The following is a 15,975-nucleotide window of genomic DNA, read 5'->3' as shown; positions in this document are numbered from 1 at the left end:
TCAGAAAACAAAAAAACATACAAAGGAGGCTGCTTCCAAATATAATGCAAGCTGAAATGGAGCACGATCCAGCCATTTGATGGAGTGAAAGAATAAAGAATCCAGTTGGTCTGGATGCAAGGAATGTTGTCCTTGAAATGACCATTGGGATACTAAGAGGAAAAAGAAATTCTTGTATAATACTTGCCACAATAATCAAAATAATGTAAATTTAGGTTATTGGTGTGCAACCCTGGTGATTTGGTCTACGAACAAAGCATACAAGACCTAATTTTGCTTACATATCAAAAATGCAAATGTTTATCAACCTGGACAAAGCAAAAGTCCAGATAGATCTGAGGGAAGTTAGAATGTGGAAGAGAAGTGAGAAAACTTTAGGGACGTTAACATTCTTATTTTCCAAAATGGGAACATATAAATCCCTCTGGACTTCAGTTCAACACCTGCAAAATGAGATATAAAGTATTACTTAAGGAGGTTGTTGTGAGAATTAGTGAATGTATGTGTGTAAAATGCCTACTATGTGGTAGGTACCCGGCTACCTGTAGCAGTGATAGAGAAGAGTGGGGGGGGGGGGGGCGAGCAGGTCTGTGGCTAGAAGGAAATCAGCTCATCCCCACTAAGGAGGGGACGACTGCAGCTTTCAGGCTGGTCTATAAACCGCCTCTCCTTCAGACACTGTCACTGCCCAGAGAGCAGGTGGTGAGTCTGAGCAATGAAAGGGCAGAGGCTGTGTCTGGCACAGGACATCTGAATGACAGGACAGCCCTGTAGGTGGCATCATCACCACCATTCCACAGCTGTGGGAATTGAAACTCTGAGAACACTGGATTCACCTAGGCCCAGCAGCAAGTGGCTAAGCCAGGGCAAAACCAGGAACGGTGCCTCTGGATCCCATTGCCTGCCACAGAGCCAAGTGGCACAGGGAATCTGAAACACTGGGTGAGTTCTTGGCATGTGCTTTGTACATAGTTCTAATGAATAGGCCCCTAGGTTTAATTAAGGGGGAAAAAAGATTAATTGTTTCTCCCAACAGCTGCAAATTATTTACATTGCATTTGTGTTGATGGCTAATAAAAGAGCAAAGGAGCGTGGGGACAGCCCAGGATGGCTGTAACTCTTCCAGGGTCCATAATGAAGCATTGGTCTGAGTGCCAAAACCTGAGAATGCATGAACCTGCCCCGCCTTCCACACCCGCAGTGAGCAGAGCTACTCTCTGCCCTGGGCGTGATCCAACGCAGAAATGGATCTCAGGGGCCAAGACCTGAGAATAGCAGGCCCGTGTCCCTGCCCCACTAGATTGCTTCTCGGTTAGTTCGTGACTGCTGTGGAATGGGTGAGAGGGAGCAAATGGTGGCCCAGGCTGAGGCTTCCACCAGTCCTGGAGCAGCTCTTAACTGACCCTCTGAAGGATGATGAGGTGGGAAGGGGACAGGAGTCACTGCATCAGAGCTGCTCTCAATGCTATGAGCTCTTGCTTGGCTATGGCTATTGAAATCTTTGTAATGCAATATATAAAACATATACAGTACAATGTGTATTACATATATATTATAATGTGCTTGTGTGTGCACATGCTTTTTGGATATCACAAAGCAGGAACGAGTTCCTGGTTTTCCCACTTACTGATTATTGACTATGTGATTGTCTTGGGAAAGTCACACCTCGTGGAAGCAGTTTCTTCACCTTTATAGTGATCACGCCTGCCTCACAGGTTGCTGGGGGGAGTATTGGGTACGTGGCCACACCTTTTAAACTGTGAAGCAGGGTGTGAGGGCTGGCATCGGAACAGCTAGGGCTCCCAATAACCTGTCGTTTTGTTTCTAAACACCTATTCTGCACTCAGACTTCTGTGAGGGTACACGGGGAGCTTAAAAAAAAAAAAAAAAAAAGAGAGAGAGAAGCCAAGCAGCTCACCATTGAGTAATCAGACTAATGTTTTAGAAAGATCATTCTTGATGCCAGCGTGGACCGACACGGGACAAGAGTTCTATCGAGAGACCAGCCCCTGCAGCTATCCAGATAGGAGTCAGCCGGGCCAGAGCCAAACCAGACAAGACACACCAAGAAGGAACTGGCGGAGACCTTACATTCACCAGATGAGATTCTCCGCTAGGAATATTACATCACATCTTGGCACAAGTCTTATTTCAATTATCTGCCCTTCATTAGTACCTGCTGACATAAGTATATTGTATTCATTTGTGAGGGCTGCTATAACAAATACTAGACACAGGGAATCTTAGAAAAACAGAAATTTTTGTCTCACACTTTTGGAGACCAGAAGTCTGAAACGATGGTGTGGGCAGGACCGCGTTCCCTCTGAAGGCTGTTGGGGAGGATCTGCTCCAGGCTGTCTCCTGGCTCTGGTAGTTCCTTGGCTTGTGGCAGCACCACTCCAATCCTCTCATGGCATTCTCCCTGTGTGCGTGTCTATGCCAGTTTCCCCTTTTATAAGGACGCTGGGCATATTGGATGAAAACTCACCCTACTGACCTCATTTTAACTTGATTACCTCTATAAAGACCCCACCTCCAAATATTCCACATTCCAAGGTACTAGGGGTGAAGACTGCAACCTTTCTTTTTGGGGGGGACACAATTCAACCAATATCATATATTTGATATGTACTTTAAGTGTATTAATTGTTCATTAGATAACGTGGGCTGTCCCCACACTCCTTTGCTCTTTTGTTAGCCATCAACACAAATGCAATGTAAATAGTTTGTAGCTCTTGGGAGAAACAATCTTTTTTTCTCCCCCTTAATTAAACCCAGGGGCCTATTCATTAGAACTATGTACAGAGCACACATTCAGCTGGTCAAATGATTAAGGAGCAACTTAAGTTGCTAGATAATTTAGACCATTTAGATAGACACAGTCTTTAAGTGATCAGTGAATATTCGAATATTTGTTGCATCTTTACATATATATTGGTACCTATACATACCTGTATATATGCATGTACGTAAAATGCAGCAACTTTTCCTAATGCTGGATCAGATTAGGTTGATGTCAGAAATCCCAGTGCACACAGCCATAATCTTCTGGTTTATTTACTGATAATGAAATTTAACTCTGAAACATCTATCAGTAGATAGTAGCATTTGAGAATTAAAGCTTTCAATCGATTCTTTTTTTTTTTTTTTGAGAGCCTATGATTGGGCAAATGTATGATATTGATACTGTTATTATAGATTAGTTATTCAAATGATATTTTTGTTTGTTGTGTTTTTCCCCTGTTCTTTTCTAGTCAACAAGCACAAGCCATGGATCGAGACTTCGTATCATGGAGTCATAACTGAGAACAATGACACAGTCATTTTGGACCCACCTCTGGTAGCCCTGGATAAGGATGCACCAGTTCCTTTTGCAGGTGAGGTGATGGCTTAGCATGGTCGGGCTTGGCTCACTGTGGACACGTGTTTGGAAACCTCCACAGAGCCCAGGCCAGGGCGTTATAGCTGTTTATAGCTGTGCATCTCCTAGATCAGCCTACAATGTTAAAGTTGTATGCCTCTTCTTGTTTTTGGTGTGGATTCTGTCTCTCCTTATGTGGTTTTTATTTTCCTTCGCGTTGTCTCCAATGTAAGACCACTGTTTTTTTGTTCTTCTGAGGGGTGGTTAATTGCTGAACTGACCCTGGAGTTGGAGAAGTTGGGCTAGTAAGATTCTTAGGGGAGTTTTCCCCTAGAGAGCTGACCCATAGACATGATAAGATGTGTGACCCTCTGTCCTCACTACCCATATATCATGGATATGTGGAAACTTGTAGCTTGGTAAATTGGCAAGAGAAAAGGGAAAGAAAAAAGGACCAGGAAATACTAAGGGTGGGACAGGGTCTTGCCTTTGAGATTTCAAGTGGGTATGGCTTTTGGAGGGGACTCCAAAGGCAGTGCCATGTTGCTCTCTGCATCTGGTGGCCAGAGAGCCTTCTCACTGTCATCAAAACTACCCCTGCTTCCTGTTCTGACTTCCTCAAGGGCCAGGCCCCAGGAGGGGCGGGTGAGGAATACGGCTAGGTCATGTGTTTCCGTGGATTTTGGCAAAGAGCAGGACAGGTGATAGCAACAGGAGGAGGGATTGGACAAAGGATTTCTGAAGATGCCTGCATCATGAGTAATATTGTTAACATTTTATAACTGTCAGGAGAAAGACAGGAAATTTAATGAAGGTTTTCAAGATTTCTGGAAGATTGCTTTATGATAGATGGGTGCCAGGCTGAGGTTTTCACCATTATGAAGTCTATTTTTTCTGACAGTTTGTCTGCTACATTATGAGCTACTTGGGCAGAAAAAATAGGCTCTTTTGCACTTCTAAGAGATAAGCTCTGTGAAGACCTTTTTTTTTCATTATAGAGTATTATAAAGTAAGGAGAGAACGAGTGGGTTAAATGGGGAAATCCAGCAGTATGTGAAGATAAACCCATAAGCATTGTTGCAGAGCATGGGGGAGACACTCTCGACTCTCAGAAGAAAGCGTTTTCTTTATTTTATGTAGAATAATAGCCATCAAGGGTGACTTCCATGGTGTTTAGAACTGGGGCATTTCCATACCTCTCCCAACCACCCTCAGAAGTTCAACTGAATGCCACTTGGAAGTGTAAACTCCATGCTGTCTTTTCCACAAAAGATGAAGTATCTTCCCCAAACATTTGCCAGCCTAGGAATACTCCAGCACACCCCCTTCTTGCACATAGCTAACATGGTACCAGGCTTAACTGGCAATTCTTAGCAACCCCTGAAAATTGGCTTTTTAAATAAATATTAGCAAAAATGTTTGGGTCATGAAAATGTTTGGCTTGGCGTGCACTGTGTGCTTAAAAAGTAGAGACAAACATTTAGAAATTGGGAGATTTAGCATAAAAATGCAGGATTCTGGTTTCTCTTGATGGATCAGATTTGATATACAGAGCTGAGGGGTGGCTTCCTCTCCACTCCGAGCCTGTGCTCCCGGCTTCCTTTGGCCCCTTCTCTCACGGCCTGTGTGCAGAGGCCCTTCCACTAGGCAGGCCCTCTCATTCGCTTTTCCCATGCAGTAACAGAGAAAATCAGTGACAGATTAAAGCGGAAGTAAACAGATGTCATTAAGTCATTTCAGTGTATCAAGGCTCACCCTTTAAGAGATGAGTAATATATCTGATTATGTGTTATATCTACCCTTTATGTAGTCCTGAGCTCACCCAGTAGTGAACAGGGACACTGATGTAGTTGAATAAGCTGTTTATAATAAAGTTATAAGCTCTCTAATATGCAGACTAGAATAGAAAAATAAAAACCTCAAGCAAATCTGATATTTGAAAGTTTGAATTTATGAAAGATTACTTAACTGTCTAGGTTTTAGGGCTAAAGAAAAATTACAAGTTTTATCTGAAGATTCCCTGAAGAATTTCCTTACATTTCAAACCCATGACATTCCCTTAAACTTGAATTTGTATTCTAACTGTTGGATATGCCCACAGTTGTTCAAGCACATCTTGAAACCAAGGTTTACTTCTAAGCCAAGCCCTAAATAGTTTTTTCCATCTGAAGAAAATTCCTATACTCCTATTATTTGCAGATGCCTTAAAAAAAATCTAGCTTAATGCATCAAAATATAATCCTCCAAGCTCTTAAGAGTAAAAAATAAAGGTGCTTTTTAGACTGGCCAAAGCTATTTTTCTCAGTGTTATTTATGATTGGTGCTAAGACAGGACACAGGCACTAGCCATCCATCCATGCTGTAGGCGTTTATTTTAAAGCATTTATCTTAAAAAGAAAATACTGAAGATTTATTTCAGATCCCTATCATTCTCATAAAATTGAAAAATTCATATCTGCCAACTCCATCACTCCTCCAAGTCAACCGAAGCTTTTAGTCCCCCCTATCAGCTGCGGCTGTGTTGTGTCAGCTTCCCCACCCCTTCCCAGTGGTCTTCATTTCCAGCTTAGCCTGTGAGATGAGCTGTAAGCTTTGCGGAAGACAGTTTCATCATACTGTTTGTGCTCTGCCTTGTTTCTCTTATCTTTCTCCCCTTGAAATATTTTTTTAAAAATTTCTTGCACATAGATTCTGTTAAAATATTAGTAAAAATCATACACAACTCAAGTGATTTTCATTTAAATTAAAATCATGATTGCATTTTATATATAAATGCAGATTTCAGGGATATAAAATGGATTTTGTGGTATTTCTCCTGATTATGACAATAACAAGTGTTTATTGTAGAAACTGTGGAAAATATAGGAAGCACACACAAAAAGCATGAAGTATATGTCTTCATATCTCCAGAGAAAACTACTTTGTAACATTGTAGTGTATTTCCTTCCAGTCATTTTTCTACTCTTTTTTGGTCAAAAATAGTGATCACATCTCATATTTAATACTATAACTTATTTTCCCCACTAAACTAATAAAAATACAATATTTTATTAAATATTCTTCTGTGACTGGTTAAATTGCTGCATGATTTCCTACTTAATGTTCTATCATTTACCATTCTCTTATTGATTGACAATATGCCTATTTCCAATTTTATTTTATTATAACACGTGTCCATATTTCAGATTCCATTGTCTGGATGGAGTTCCAGAATTGGAATGAATTGGTCAAGCATTTTAAAGTTCCTGAAATATATTGAGCTGCTTTTTAGAAAAGTTGTGTGAGTTTGCAGTCCCACTCACACCGGAGCAGCCAATCATTCCCTGGCCTGCATGTGCCTTATCCTAATGATGTGACTTAGGGACAATATGATGGAATAGCTGCTTACTGTCAATATCTGTGAAATAATATAAGCTTGGCAGGCTTTTTGTTTTGATGAAATTTTTAAAAAATGTCTCTGACACATGTTGCAATGATTCGAGATGTAGTAGAATTTTAATAAATTTGGGTTTCCTTTTCCAGACCCTCCTCCCTCCAGTCTCACAGAGCAGATAACTAACTCACAGAGAGGTTAAGCAATTTGCCCAGTATCCCAGAGCAGGCCAGCACGGGGCTTTCTCACCACTTGCTCTGAGCTCCCTTTTGATCCCTGCCCCACCTGGTGAGTGAAGTACTGACACTCAGCCAATGAAACCTCCCTCAGACTGCAGTCCAGCCCGTTAGACTTGACTCGATTCTCAACCCAGGGTCTGAGCTCTGTAGATTTCACCTTCTTAGAGAAACAGATACGGAAAAACCCTTGAGTAATAATGAAAAGCCGGTCCACTGCATGGCAAAAAACGATAATGAAAGCAAGCTGGGCACACCGTGAACTTATTAATTTCTACCTGTGCCCCACTGAGGCCTGTTAGAAAACTGTAGAGACTTTTAAATTTGAAGAGAATTAGATTGCCTTTCAGAGATGATAGAACTGCTCATTTGTCTACATTGGGCCAGAATGGACTTGTCTTTTATAAGGACAGGGCTGCAGAGAATGATCAGGCATAATTGGCTGACTTCTCAGGCTCGGCAACTCTCTGAAGGATGCCCAGAAAAAATTGCCTGGGATGTGATCTGGCCTGGTTTGATCATCTGGTTATGGTCCTGTTTGCAGCAAGGAATGCTCTTTCCTACATGGTTGATTCTGTTTGTACCTCTGTTGTGTTCAGCGTCTGCCAGTCTATCTGCCTCCATGTCTTTGGACCTGCACCAGGTTCCTGCTCATGCCAAGGGATCTATAGGTGTCTGATGGCAGAGACCCTCCCAGAAGGCTTGGTATAGCCCTGGTGTCTTATAGTGAGAAGGGAAGGAAGGGGTGTGAATAGTCACCGGCTTTGAGCCAGACACACATAGTTTTACATTTAGGACCTGCCACTTACTAGCTTATAATACAATCTCAGATAAGTCACTGAACTCCTCGGAGGGACAGTTTTCTTATATTTAAAATGAGTATAATCGTAATACCTACTCCTGGTGTTAATATGTGGATTAAAAAGATATTAATGCACAATGTCTAGAGCACCCTCTGGCAGCCAGTAGATACCCAAGAAATCATAGTTCTGATCATCACAGCTATGGTGATAATGAGGGTAATCAGAGTAATTGCAATTATTATTATTATCAATAAGCCACAAGTGTTTGACTCATTTTAGGTTGATTACAATAGTGCAATTTAAATCTGTGATGATGATGTTAAGGAAAAGAAAAAAGTAAGTTTGGAGTTTGTTCTAAGCTTTGATGCAGTCATCCGCTTGTGCCACCAAGTATGCTGCCTAGATTGTTTGCTTATGTGGTGGTGTGAGAACAATCAGTTAAATAATGTAAGGGAAAGTAGCTTCAAAACTATGCAGAACTCTGTAAATAAATGCCAGTTAGTTGGGAATAAACATTTTCACATTCTACCTGTAATTTATCCTTATAATCTATTAGTTCAAAGATATAGTTTCAGACTATCACAAACCATGTGGCCTTTTATTATAAACACACACACACACACACACACACACATGCACACACACAATTACATCCAAACCTCACCAGCTCTGTGAAACAAGTAGGTCAGATATTATGATTCCTTTTGTATCACAGGGAAATTTTGTAAGCTGTTGAAGCTTACCTAGCCAGGATGGATCAGCCCTGTCACTGGATTCCAGACTCCAAGTCCTGCCGTCTTTCTTCTCTGCCAGATGTCCAGTGTAAGACACATCTCATTGGCAGTAGATTTACATGGTCCCCAGACATAGCGTTAAAGAATGCTGAATCCCGTGCTGAGGAAGGCATTCCCCTTTAAGTTCTCTTTCTGAGTGTGTCAAGGGCAAAGGTGCAGCTTAGGAGGTTCAGTACCTCTTGAACACCTACCTCTCAAACACTTGCTAATAACTCTTTTGACAAAGAGGAAGAAAGCTCTTTCACAGAGCCTTCCATAGGCAACAACCTCAAGCTAGAATTTTAATAAAATTCTGTTGCATTTTACTTAAATTACTTTCTATTTGAGGCAAGTATTACTAGCGTTTCATTTTGGTCATTTTCTTTTTACAGAAATTCACTTGAGTTTTTTTAAAAAAGCAAATTTAAAGGAAAATATAAGTAAATTGTATTTAGGTGGTTTGTGGTTTGTGGAAGCAGCAAAAACCAAGAGGTCCATGAATGAGAACCACGTGGGGCACTGGGAAATATTATAACTGTGGCCTCAGTCCTTCTTCCAGTGCCCTCAGGACTCCAGGCATAGGACTCAGCCATCTTCAGTCTGTCCTGCCCCACAGCTCTCTGACCTCTTGTTCTGGCCCGGAGAAGCCAGCCACATCAGTATCACAGTAGATGTGCCTTTGCATTCCAAGCTGGTTTGTTTGGGGGCCATTCCTGAAGGCCAGAAGGCAGGGTGCTCCCTGCATCCCATTCTGCTCTCTAAGTAGCCACTTGGCTTCAGCTAGAAGCCAGCCTGTAGCCTCCCTGCAAAGAACCAGGTTCAGACCCATCTGGAATCCGCAATCTGGGCCACTGCCTCAGACCTCACAGAGTTGAGTCAAGATAGGCCAGGAGCACAAAGACGTGGACCAAAGTCTGTTCATTTAAGTACAGGTGAAAATCACTAAAAAGAATAAAGAATAATTAAATCACGTCCCATTTATTTATTTTTGTTGTTGCTGTAATTGCCATTGGGGTCTTAGTCATAAATTCTTTGCCTAGGCTAGTATCTAGAAGAGTTTTTCCAACATTTTCTTCTACAATTCTTATGGTTTCATACCTTACACTTAAGTCTTTTATCCATCTTGAATTAAATTTTGTGAGTAGTGAGAGACAGGAATCCTGTTTCATTCTTCTGCATGTGGCTATCCAATTTTCCCAGCATCATTTATTGAATGGGGTTTCTTTTCCCCAGTATGCATTGTTGTCTTCTTTGTCAAAGATCAGTTGGCTGTACGTGAATGGTTTCATATCTGGGTTTTCTGTTCTGTTCCATTGGTCTATGTCCCATTTTTGTGCCAATACGGTGCTATTTTGCTTACTATAGCCTTGTAGTATAGTTTGAAGTCCAGTAACGTGATGCCTCCCGATTTGTTCCTTTTGCTTAAGATGGCTTTGGCTATTCGGGCTCTTTTCTGGTTCCAAAAAAAGCATAGAATTATTTTTTCCAGATCTGTGAAAATACATTGGTATTTTTATGGGAATTGCATTAAAACTGTAAATCATTTTGGGTAGTATGGATGTTTTAACAACGTTGAGTCTACTGATCCATGAATGTGGTATGTTTTTCCACTTGTTTATATCATCTGCAATTTCTTTCCTTAGTGTTTTGTAATTTTCTTTGTAGAGATCTTTCAGTTCCTTGTTTGAGTATATTCCTAGGTATTTTATTTTCTTTGTAGCAATTGTGAATGATATTGAGACTTTGATTTTACTCTCACTCTATTATTGGTGTATAGGAATGCTACTGATTTGTGTACATTGATTTTGTAACCTAAGACTTTGCTGAATTTATTTATCAATTTCAGGAGTCTCTTGGTGGAATCTTTGGGGTTTTCTAGGTATAAGATCATATCATTTGCAAAAAGTGATAGTTTGACCTTCTCTTTTCCAATTTGGATACTGTTAATTTCTTTCTCTTGTCTGATTGCTGTAGCTAGGACTTCCGGCACTATGTTGGATAGAAGTCATGACAGTGGGCATCCTTGTCTTATAGAAAAGAATTTACCCATACTCCTAAGATCCTACTAGACTTTTTATATTCATGTGTAGATATATATTTTTTAATTAATTTGGATCATGGTGTACTTGGCTCTGGGTCTTTGTATTTTCACTGTTAACAGGCATTCTCCAAGCTGATTAAAACTTTTTCAAAAATATTACTTCGGTGTTAGCATAATTATACATCATATAGATGTACCATAATTTATTTAACCATTCTCCTATTTTTGGATATTTAGGCTGTTTACAATAGTTTTCCATGTTTTTAAAATAAAACTTCCATGGGCAACTTGGAAATGCCTTTCTTACATAAGCATAGGAGACAGGATTTTATTTTTGTGATTTAGTTCATAGTGAATAAAAAAAAACAGATGTGTTCTTTTTACAGTGACAGATTGAGATTGTGTTGTCAAATGTTTTGCTCACACTATCTGTGACTGCCCAACTTTAGAGAAGATGGTAGAGTTCAGAATAAATGGGGAAGTCAGAACTGGACTCGCATTCCACGCCTGTCTGCCACCTGTAGGGGGACTCAGTCCCCATGTACTCAGATTTCAGGCCTCCATCCCTGTGGCGAACCCTCTCCACAGTGAATTTGATCTCAGGTTCTCCAGTGGCAGGCAAGGTGCTATTTGAGGATTCATAGAAGTAATGCAGAAATTGCTTTAAAGCTTAAAACATTTGAGGGGTGAGGGGACAGCAGCCAGGAAACCTGGTCAGGGTGATGCTTGTGATCTCTAGAGAGGATAACAGGGAAAGGTCCATCTGTTGTTCCCCAGGAGCAGCAAGGCTGTTGCAATGGCCACACCTATACAACTGATTCTGTTGGTGCTGCCAACAGAATCTCTGCCAAGCAGACTGGGAGAAGGAAGCCCTGATGTATCCCTCACTCTGGAATTAAAGTATTGATTGGGCTCTGTTCCTTCATTCTCTTTCTTCTGCCAGTTTGGCAGCTTTCAGCCTTGACAGTGATTGATATGGGGCTGGGTGTGTGTGTCTGGGGCCCTCTCTTGGCCATCTCCACCAGGGGCACCACATTCATTCCAACTTTTCCCTTTCACATTTTATACTCTTCTCTCCTGCTGATGGCCAACCAGCCCAGGAGGCAGATCTCAGCACCACTGGGGTGGACAGGGGCCATTCACATAATCCTTGGGGTCCATCATCTTTCCTTGATTACCAAAAACTGTCTCTCAGTGTCTCTGAAGCTGCCTGTCTAGGTAGCCCCTGACACTTGGCCTTCTTTTGGTTTTGTTCATATCAAAGCCCATATGTGTATCATTGCTGTGTGGCAGCTCAGCCTTGGTAAGTGTAGGGTAGCCCATCTCATCTGAAGGATTCTACTGTTTTCTTCTCCCCCATCACATTCTGTGCTCATCCTGGTGCCCCAGTCCTCTCCACGGGGTCTCGTTGGAGAGGGCTTATTGGCAGCAGCAGGAGACTGTGTGAGGAGAGACACACAGAGCTCCTCCTGTGCTGAGTGGTCAGAGGTAGACTTTGAGGGCAGGAAGGCCATGGAGGAAAGCTGAAGGGGATGGCCCCAAGAGGATGGCTAGAGGAGGGACTCAAAGCCAGAGTTCAGGGAAAGGAGGACAGGTGAGAGCTTCACTCGGCCAGAGAAGAGAGTGAAGGTCCCAGGTAAAGACCCAGAGCAAGGCTTGGTTCTGTGGTCTGACTGATAGAGGGATGTAGGGGTGAGGCCAGCAGGGCCTTCACACCCACCAGTGACTCTGGCCCAGGGCTACTGGACCTTCTCCATGAGAAGACTCTGGCTAGGTCATGCTCTAGGTCAAACTCATGTTTGAGGGAGAACCATTAGACACTTGTGGGCTATTTGTCACCAACAAGGTTGAAAGGGACAGTCAGGGAGGCAAACTGTCCTGGTTTATCTGAGACTGAAGGGTTTTCTGGAATATATGAGGTCCTGGAGAGCCAGAGTGAGTTGGTCACTCTAACAGGAAGGATGTAGAGTCCCAGATTAGGACACCTGAGCACTGGCACTGGGAGATAACTTGAGAGAAGCAGTTGAATGTAGGAATTTCATATTTTCTGGGACTCTGAGTTAACGACAATACTACACTAAAACAAGATGAAAAATGAACAATGAAATCAATAACAATAGCAGCATTGGTGCCAGCCCATATGGTAACTGTGCAAATTAGAAACAGGTGCCCCTTCTTACAGATGGACACTGTCTCACTCCAGAGCACACAGCTTGGCAAGTGGAGAAAGAAGTGGATTTCAGCTCCTGCTTGTCCCCTTTGTCATACATCCTTGTACAGAAAACAATTGCACACAACAGCACTGAAAATTAGCTAACATTTACTGAGTACTTACTATATACCAGGCACTATTTTACATACACTATATCGTTTAATTTTTACAACATCCTCTGAAATAGACATTATCATTATCCCTGTTTTATAGAAGGAGAAACTGAAGTTAACCCAGATTATATAGTTTGCCCAGAACATAGTAGTAATGGTAAAATTGCAATTTTAACCCAGATGTCTCAGTTAAGTATTGCTGTGCAACAGCCACCTCAAAACTTCAGAGCATCAAACAACAGCCATTACTTCTTTCTCATGAGCCTACCTGTTGACTGGGCAGCTCTCCTAATCTGAGCCAGGCTCAGCTGATTCCTGCTGGGCTGGTTCACGTGTCTACAGGCAGCTGGTGGGTCAGCTGTACACTGGCTGGTCTAGGGTGGTCTTGGGTGGCTTCGGCTGGAATGACACAGTTCTCCCTCATGTATTCTTCCAATAAGCTAGCCTGAGCTTGTCCCTGTGGTGAGAAGCCAAAGGTGCAAAATGTGCAAGCACTTTTGCAAGCAGCTGCTAATGACAAATTTGTTACTGTCCCACTAGCTAAATCAAGCTCTATAGCCCAGTCCAGAGTCAGTGTAGAAGTGGACCATCAAAGGGCACAGAGGGAAGGGTCATAATGCAACCCGTTCTACCACAGCCTGCCTGAGGTCACAATTATTCGTCCCTTCCTCACTTAAAATAACTCACCCTTGTCCTAGGACCCCCAAAAGCTGTATACAAGCATGGCATCTGGATTAAAGACCAAGATTTTGTGATCCTTGTGAGAGCTGGATGCAGCTCCTCCTGATCCAGAGACCTAGGAGCTGAAAAGATGAGTTATCCTCCCACACGTACCCACCCAGGGAAGGAAAACCTCAGTAAACATGCCCATTCGGAAAAGAGCCCAGGAGGGACACACCTGCCACTGTGTTTGGCCATTTGGCTGCGGTGATTCTAATATCCTGCTAAAAAATGTTGCCAGGGGCCCCCCCATCTTCAGGGTAATTCTGGTCCTAAAAGGTTCTCCCCAGCCACTGTTCTCTACTGCTGCATTGGCTCCTCCTCCCCTTGGCCGTCATTTGGTTCTGCTACATTCCGGGTCTGATGGGCTCAGAGGGAGTCAGCACAGCGCACCTGAGGTCAGCATCCTGGACTCTGTCCCTAAGGAAACTCTTAGCTTCATCCATCTTCACGTCAGTGTCCAACTTGGGAAAGCAATGGTTAAACCTGGGCCTCCCAAGTCAGGACTTTATACAATAAACAAGGAAAAACAAAAAGTAAAGAACAAAACCCCCAAACCACCTTTTTTTCTGTTGGAAAAACAATTCGGAAGACCCAACAAGCTCCAAGCTTGCAGACATTCTGGGATATCAGGGACTCCAAATCTATGACATGCCTTATTGACAAGTATGATACAGACATGTCTGTGGTGTTTTCCCACCCACGGCCCCTGGCGGCCAAACTCTAAGCCCCATGACCCAGCCACTTTGCCCAACTGTGATCCAACCTGGGGTGCAATTCTAGATGCCAAATAAATAGGCTAGTTATAATCTGTGACTTGCTACTTAGATTGAAAACATCAAATAGGCCACTTGCCTTCCTGTTTGGGTGCTGAGAGGCCAGGGATTGTAGGGTGTTTCAGATGAAACTTCCATCACACGTGCAAACTGTCAGCAGAATGAGGGGAGGGCAGCTGGTCCCAGAAAGAAGCAGATGTGCCCAAAGGGGAGACACTATAAGGGGTCCCTGAAGAGAATAGTAGCCTCAGTTCCTGAGTCGTCCTGGTGTGTTGGTGATCCTAGATTTTTGTAAAATCATCCTTGTAGCTGCATTTTTATCCCCTCTTATCTCTTCATATGTATCTGTCCCTGGAAACCAAAGAGGCCTAAGGAAAACCACTCGTTAATATGATTTACTGTATTGGGAGTGGGAGGGCACAAAGCATGGTTTGAGCTGAAGGAGAACAAAGGGCCCAAGAGAGCTCAGATAATGTGGCAGCACAGAGAAGAAATGAAATAGAGATGAATTGAGAATTTGCAAACAGTGAGGGAAACCTCGTAAAAACCTCTTAAAAACTCATGGCTAGTGCCCATCACAGCAAAGTCAGTGATCACTGAAAAACAAATCCAACTGTCAGGAATTGTACCATTTAATATCCAAGCTTAGGCAAGTTAATACCAATTCAAATCCCTTCCCAATGGGAATTTTGGGCCTGTGCATGTTTGTCCTAAATGTCTTAGACTTATTTGAGATCTCAACCCAAAGAATAGGAGTACAAGGAGGCGTTTATAGTTCATTCTGCTTGGCAGAGTGTCCAGACTGAGATCACTGAATACTTTGGCATGAGTTCAGAGCTTGATTTTATGATCTTGTAGCTGCCTGTAATCACAGACAAGGCATCAAAGGCCAGCTGTCCCCCATGAACCTTGACAGTCTATATAAACTAATTACTTCTTTATGAGCCATCCTTTCAGAGGTTTGGAGAGAGGGCCTATTAAGCCAAGTTCAATATGATCTACAAACTTTAGAAATTATTATTATTTATCTAAGATACAGCTGAGTGCCATGGTAAATGATGTCACTTGCAATGTTAGGCTTGGGTGGCCGTGGACTTCATTAAAACACAATCCTCTTTGTATTTTTTTTTTTAATGGAAAGGTGAATCCCAGTGTGGCAGGGATTCTTTCTGCACATTAATGATACTAATAGCAAATTTTGACGGGCAAAAAAGGGAAAAAGAAAACAAATTGGGGAAGTGAGAGGTGGGCATACCATTGGGGTGTGTTCTATGTCAGCCTCTGCCACTGGTGGCCACTGCCCGCCTCTGTGTGCTTGTTACTCTGATGCTGTCCTCATCGGCCCACCCTGAGGCTGGGTCACGTGCCCTCCCTGGGCCAGCCCACGTGGGAGGCCCTGAGCCACGCTGGCCTCTCTTAATCACCTCTATCCCCAGCCCAGGAGAAAAAGTCTTGTCTTTTCTCTTCTTCCAGTTACTCTTGCTCAGGGGTTCCCTCAGAGAAGTTGTCCGGACTCCTAGTCATACTATGGTTTCTGTTTTACCATGAAGCCCTCCCTCTCTAGAAA

The 15,975-nt window shown here is 42.6% G+C and overlaps 1 protein-coding gene across 1 annotated transcript in view; it reads left to right on the top strand.

Moving 5' to 3' along the window:
- The first annotated feature begins 2,410 nt into the window (after nucleotides 1-2,410).
- Nucleotides 2,411-15,975, top strand: part of CLSTN2 (calsyntenin 2) — a 359,457-nt gene continuing 345,892 nt past the window's right edge. The window contains exons 1-2 of the mRNA XM_069472011.1: nucleotides 2,411-2,426; nucleotides 3,255-3,377. Of these exons, the coding sequence (XP_069328112.1) occupies nucleotides 2,411-2,426; nucleotides 3,255-3,377 (139 nt within the window). The remainder of the gene's footprint in view (nucleotides 2,427-3,254; nucleotides 3,378-15,975) is intronic.

Source organism: Eulemur rufifrons, chromosome 7, assembly GCF_041146395.1.
Source record: "Eulemur rufifrons isolate Redbay chromosome 7, OSU_ERuf_1, whole genome shotgun sequence".
Taxonomy (NCBI): domain Eukaryota; kingdom Metazoa; phylum Chordata; class Mammalia; order Primates; family Lemuridae; genus Eulemur; species Eulemur rufifrons.
The sequence above is the reverse complement of the archived record's forward strand: the minus strand, read 5'-3'. Positions and strand labels throughout refer to the sequence as shown.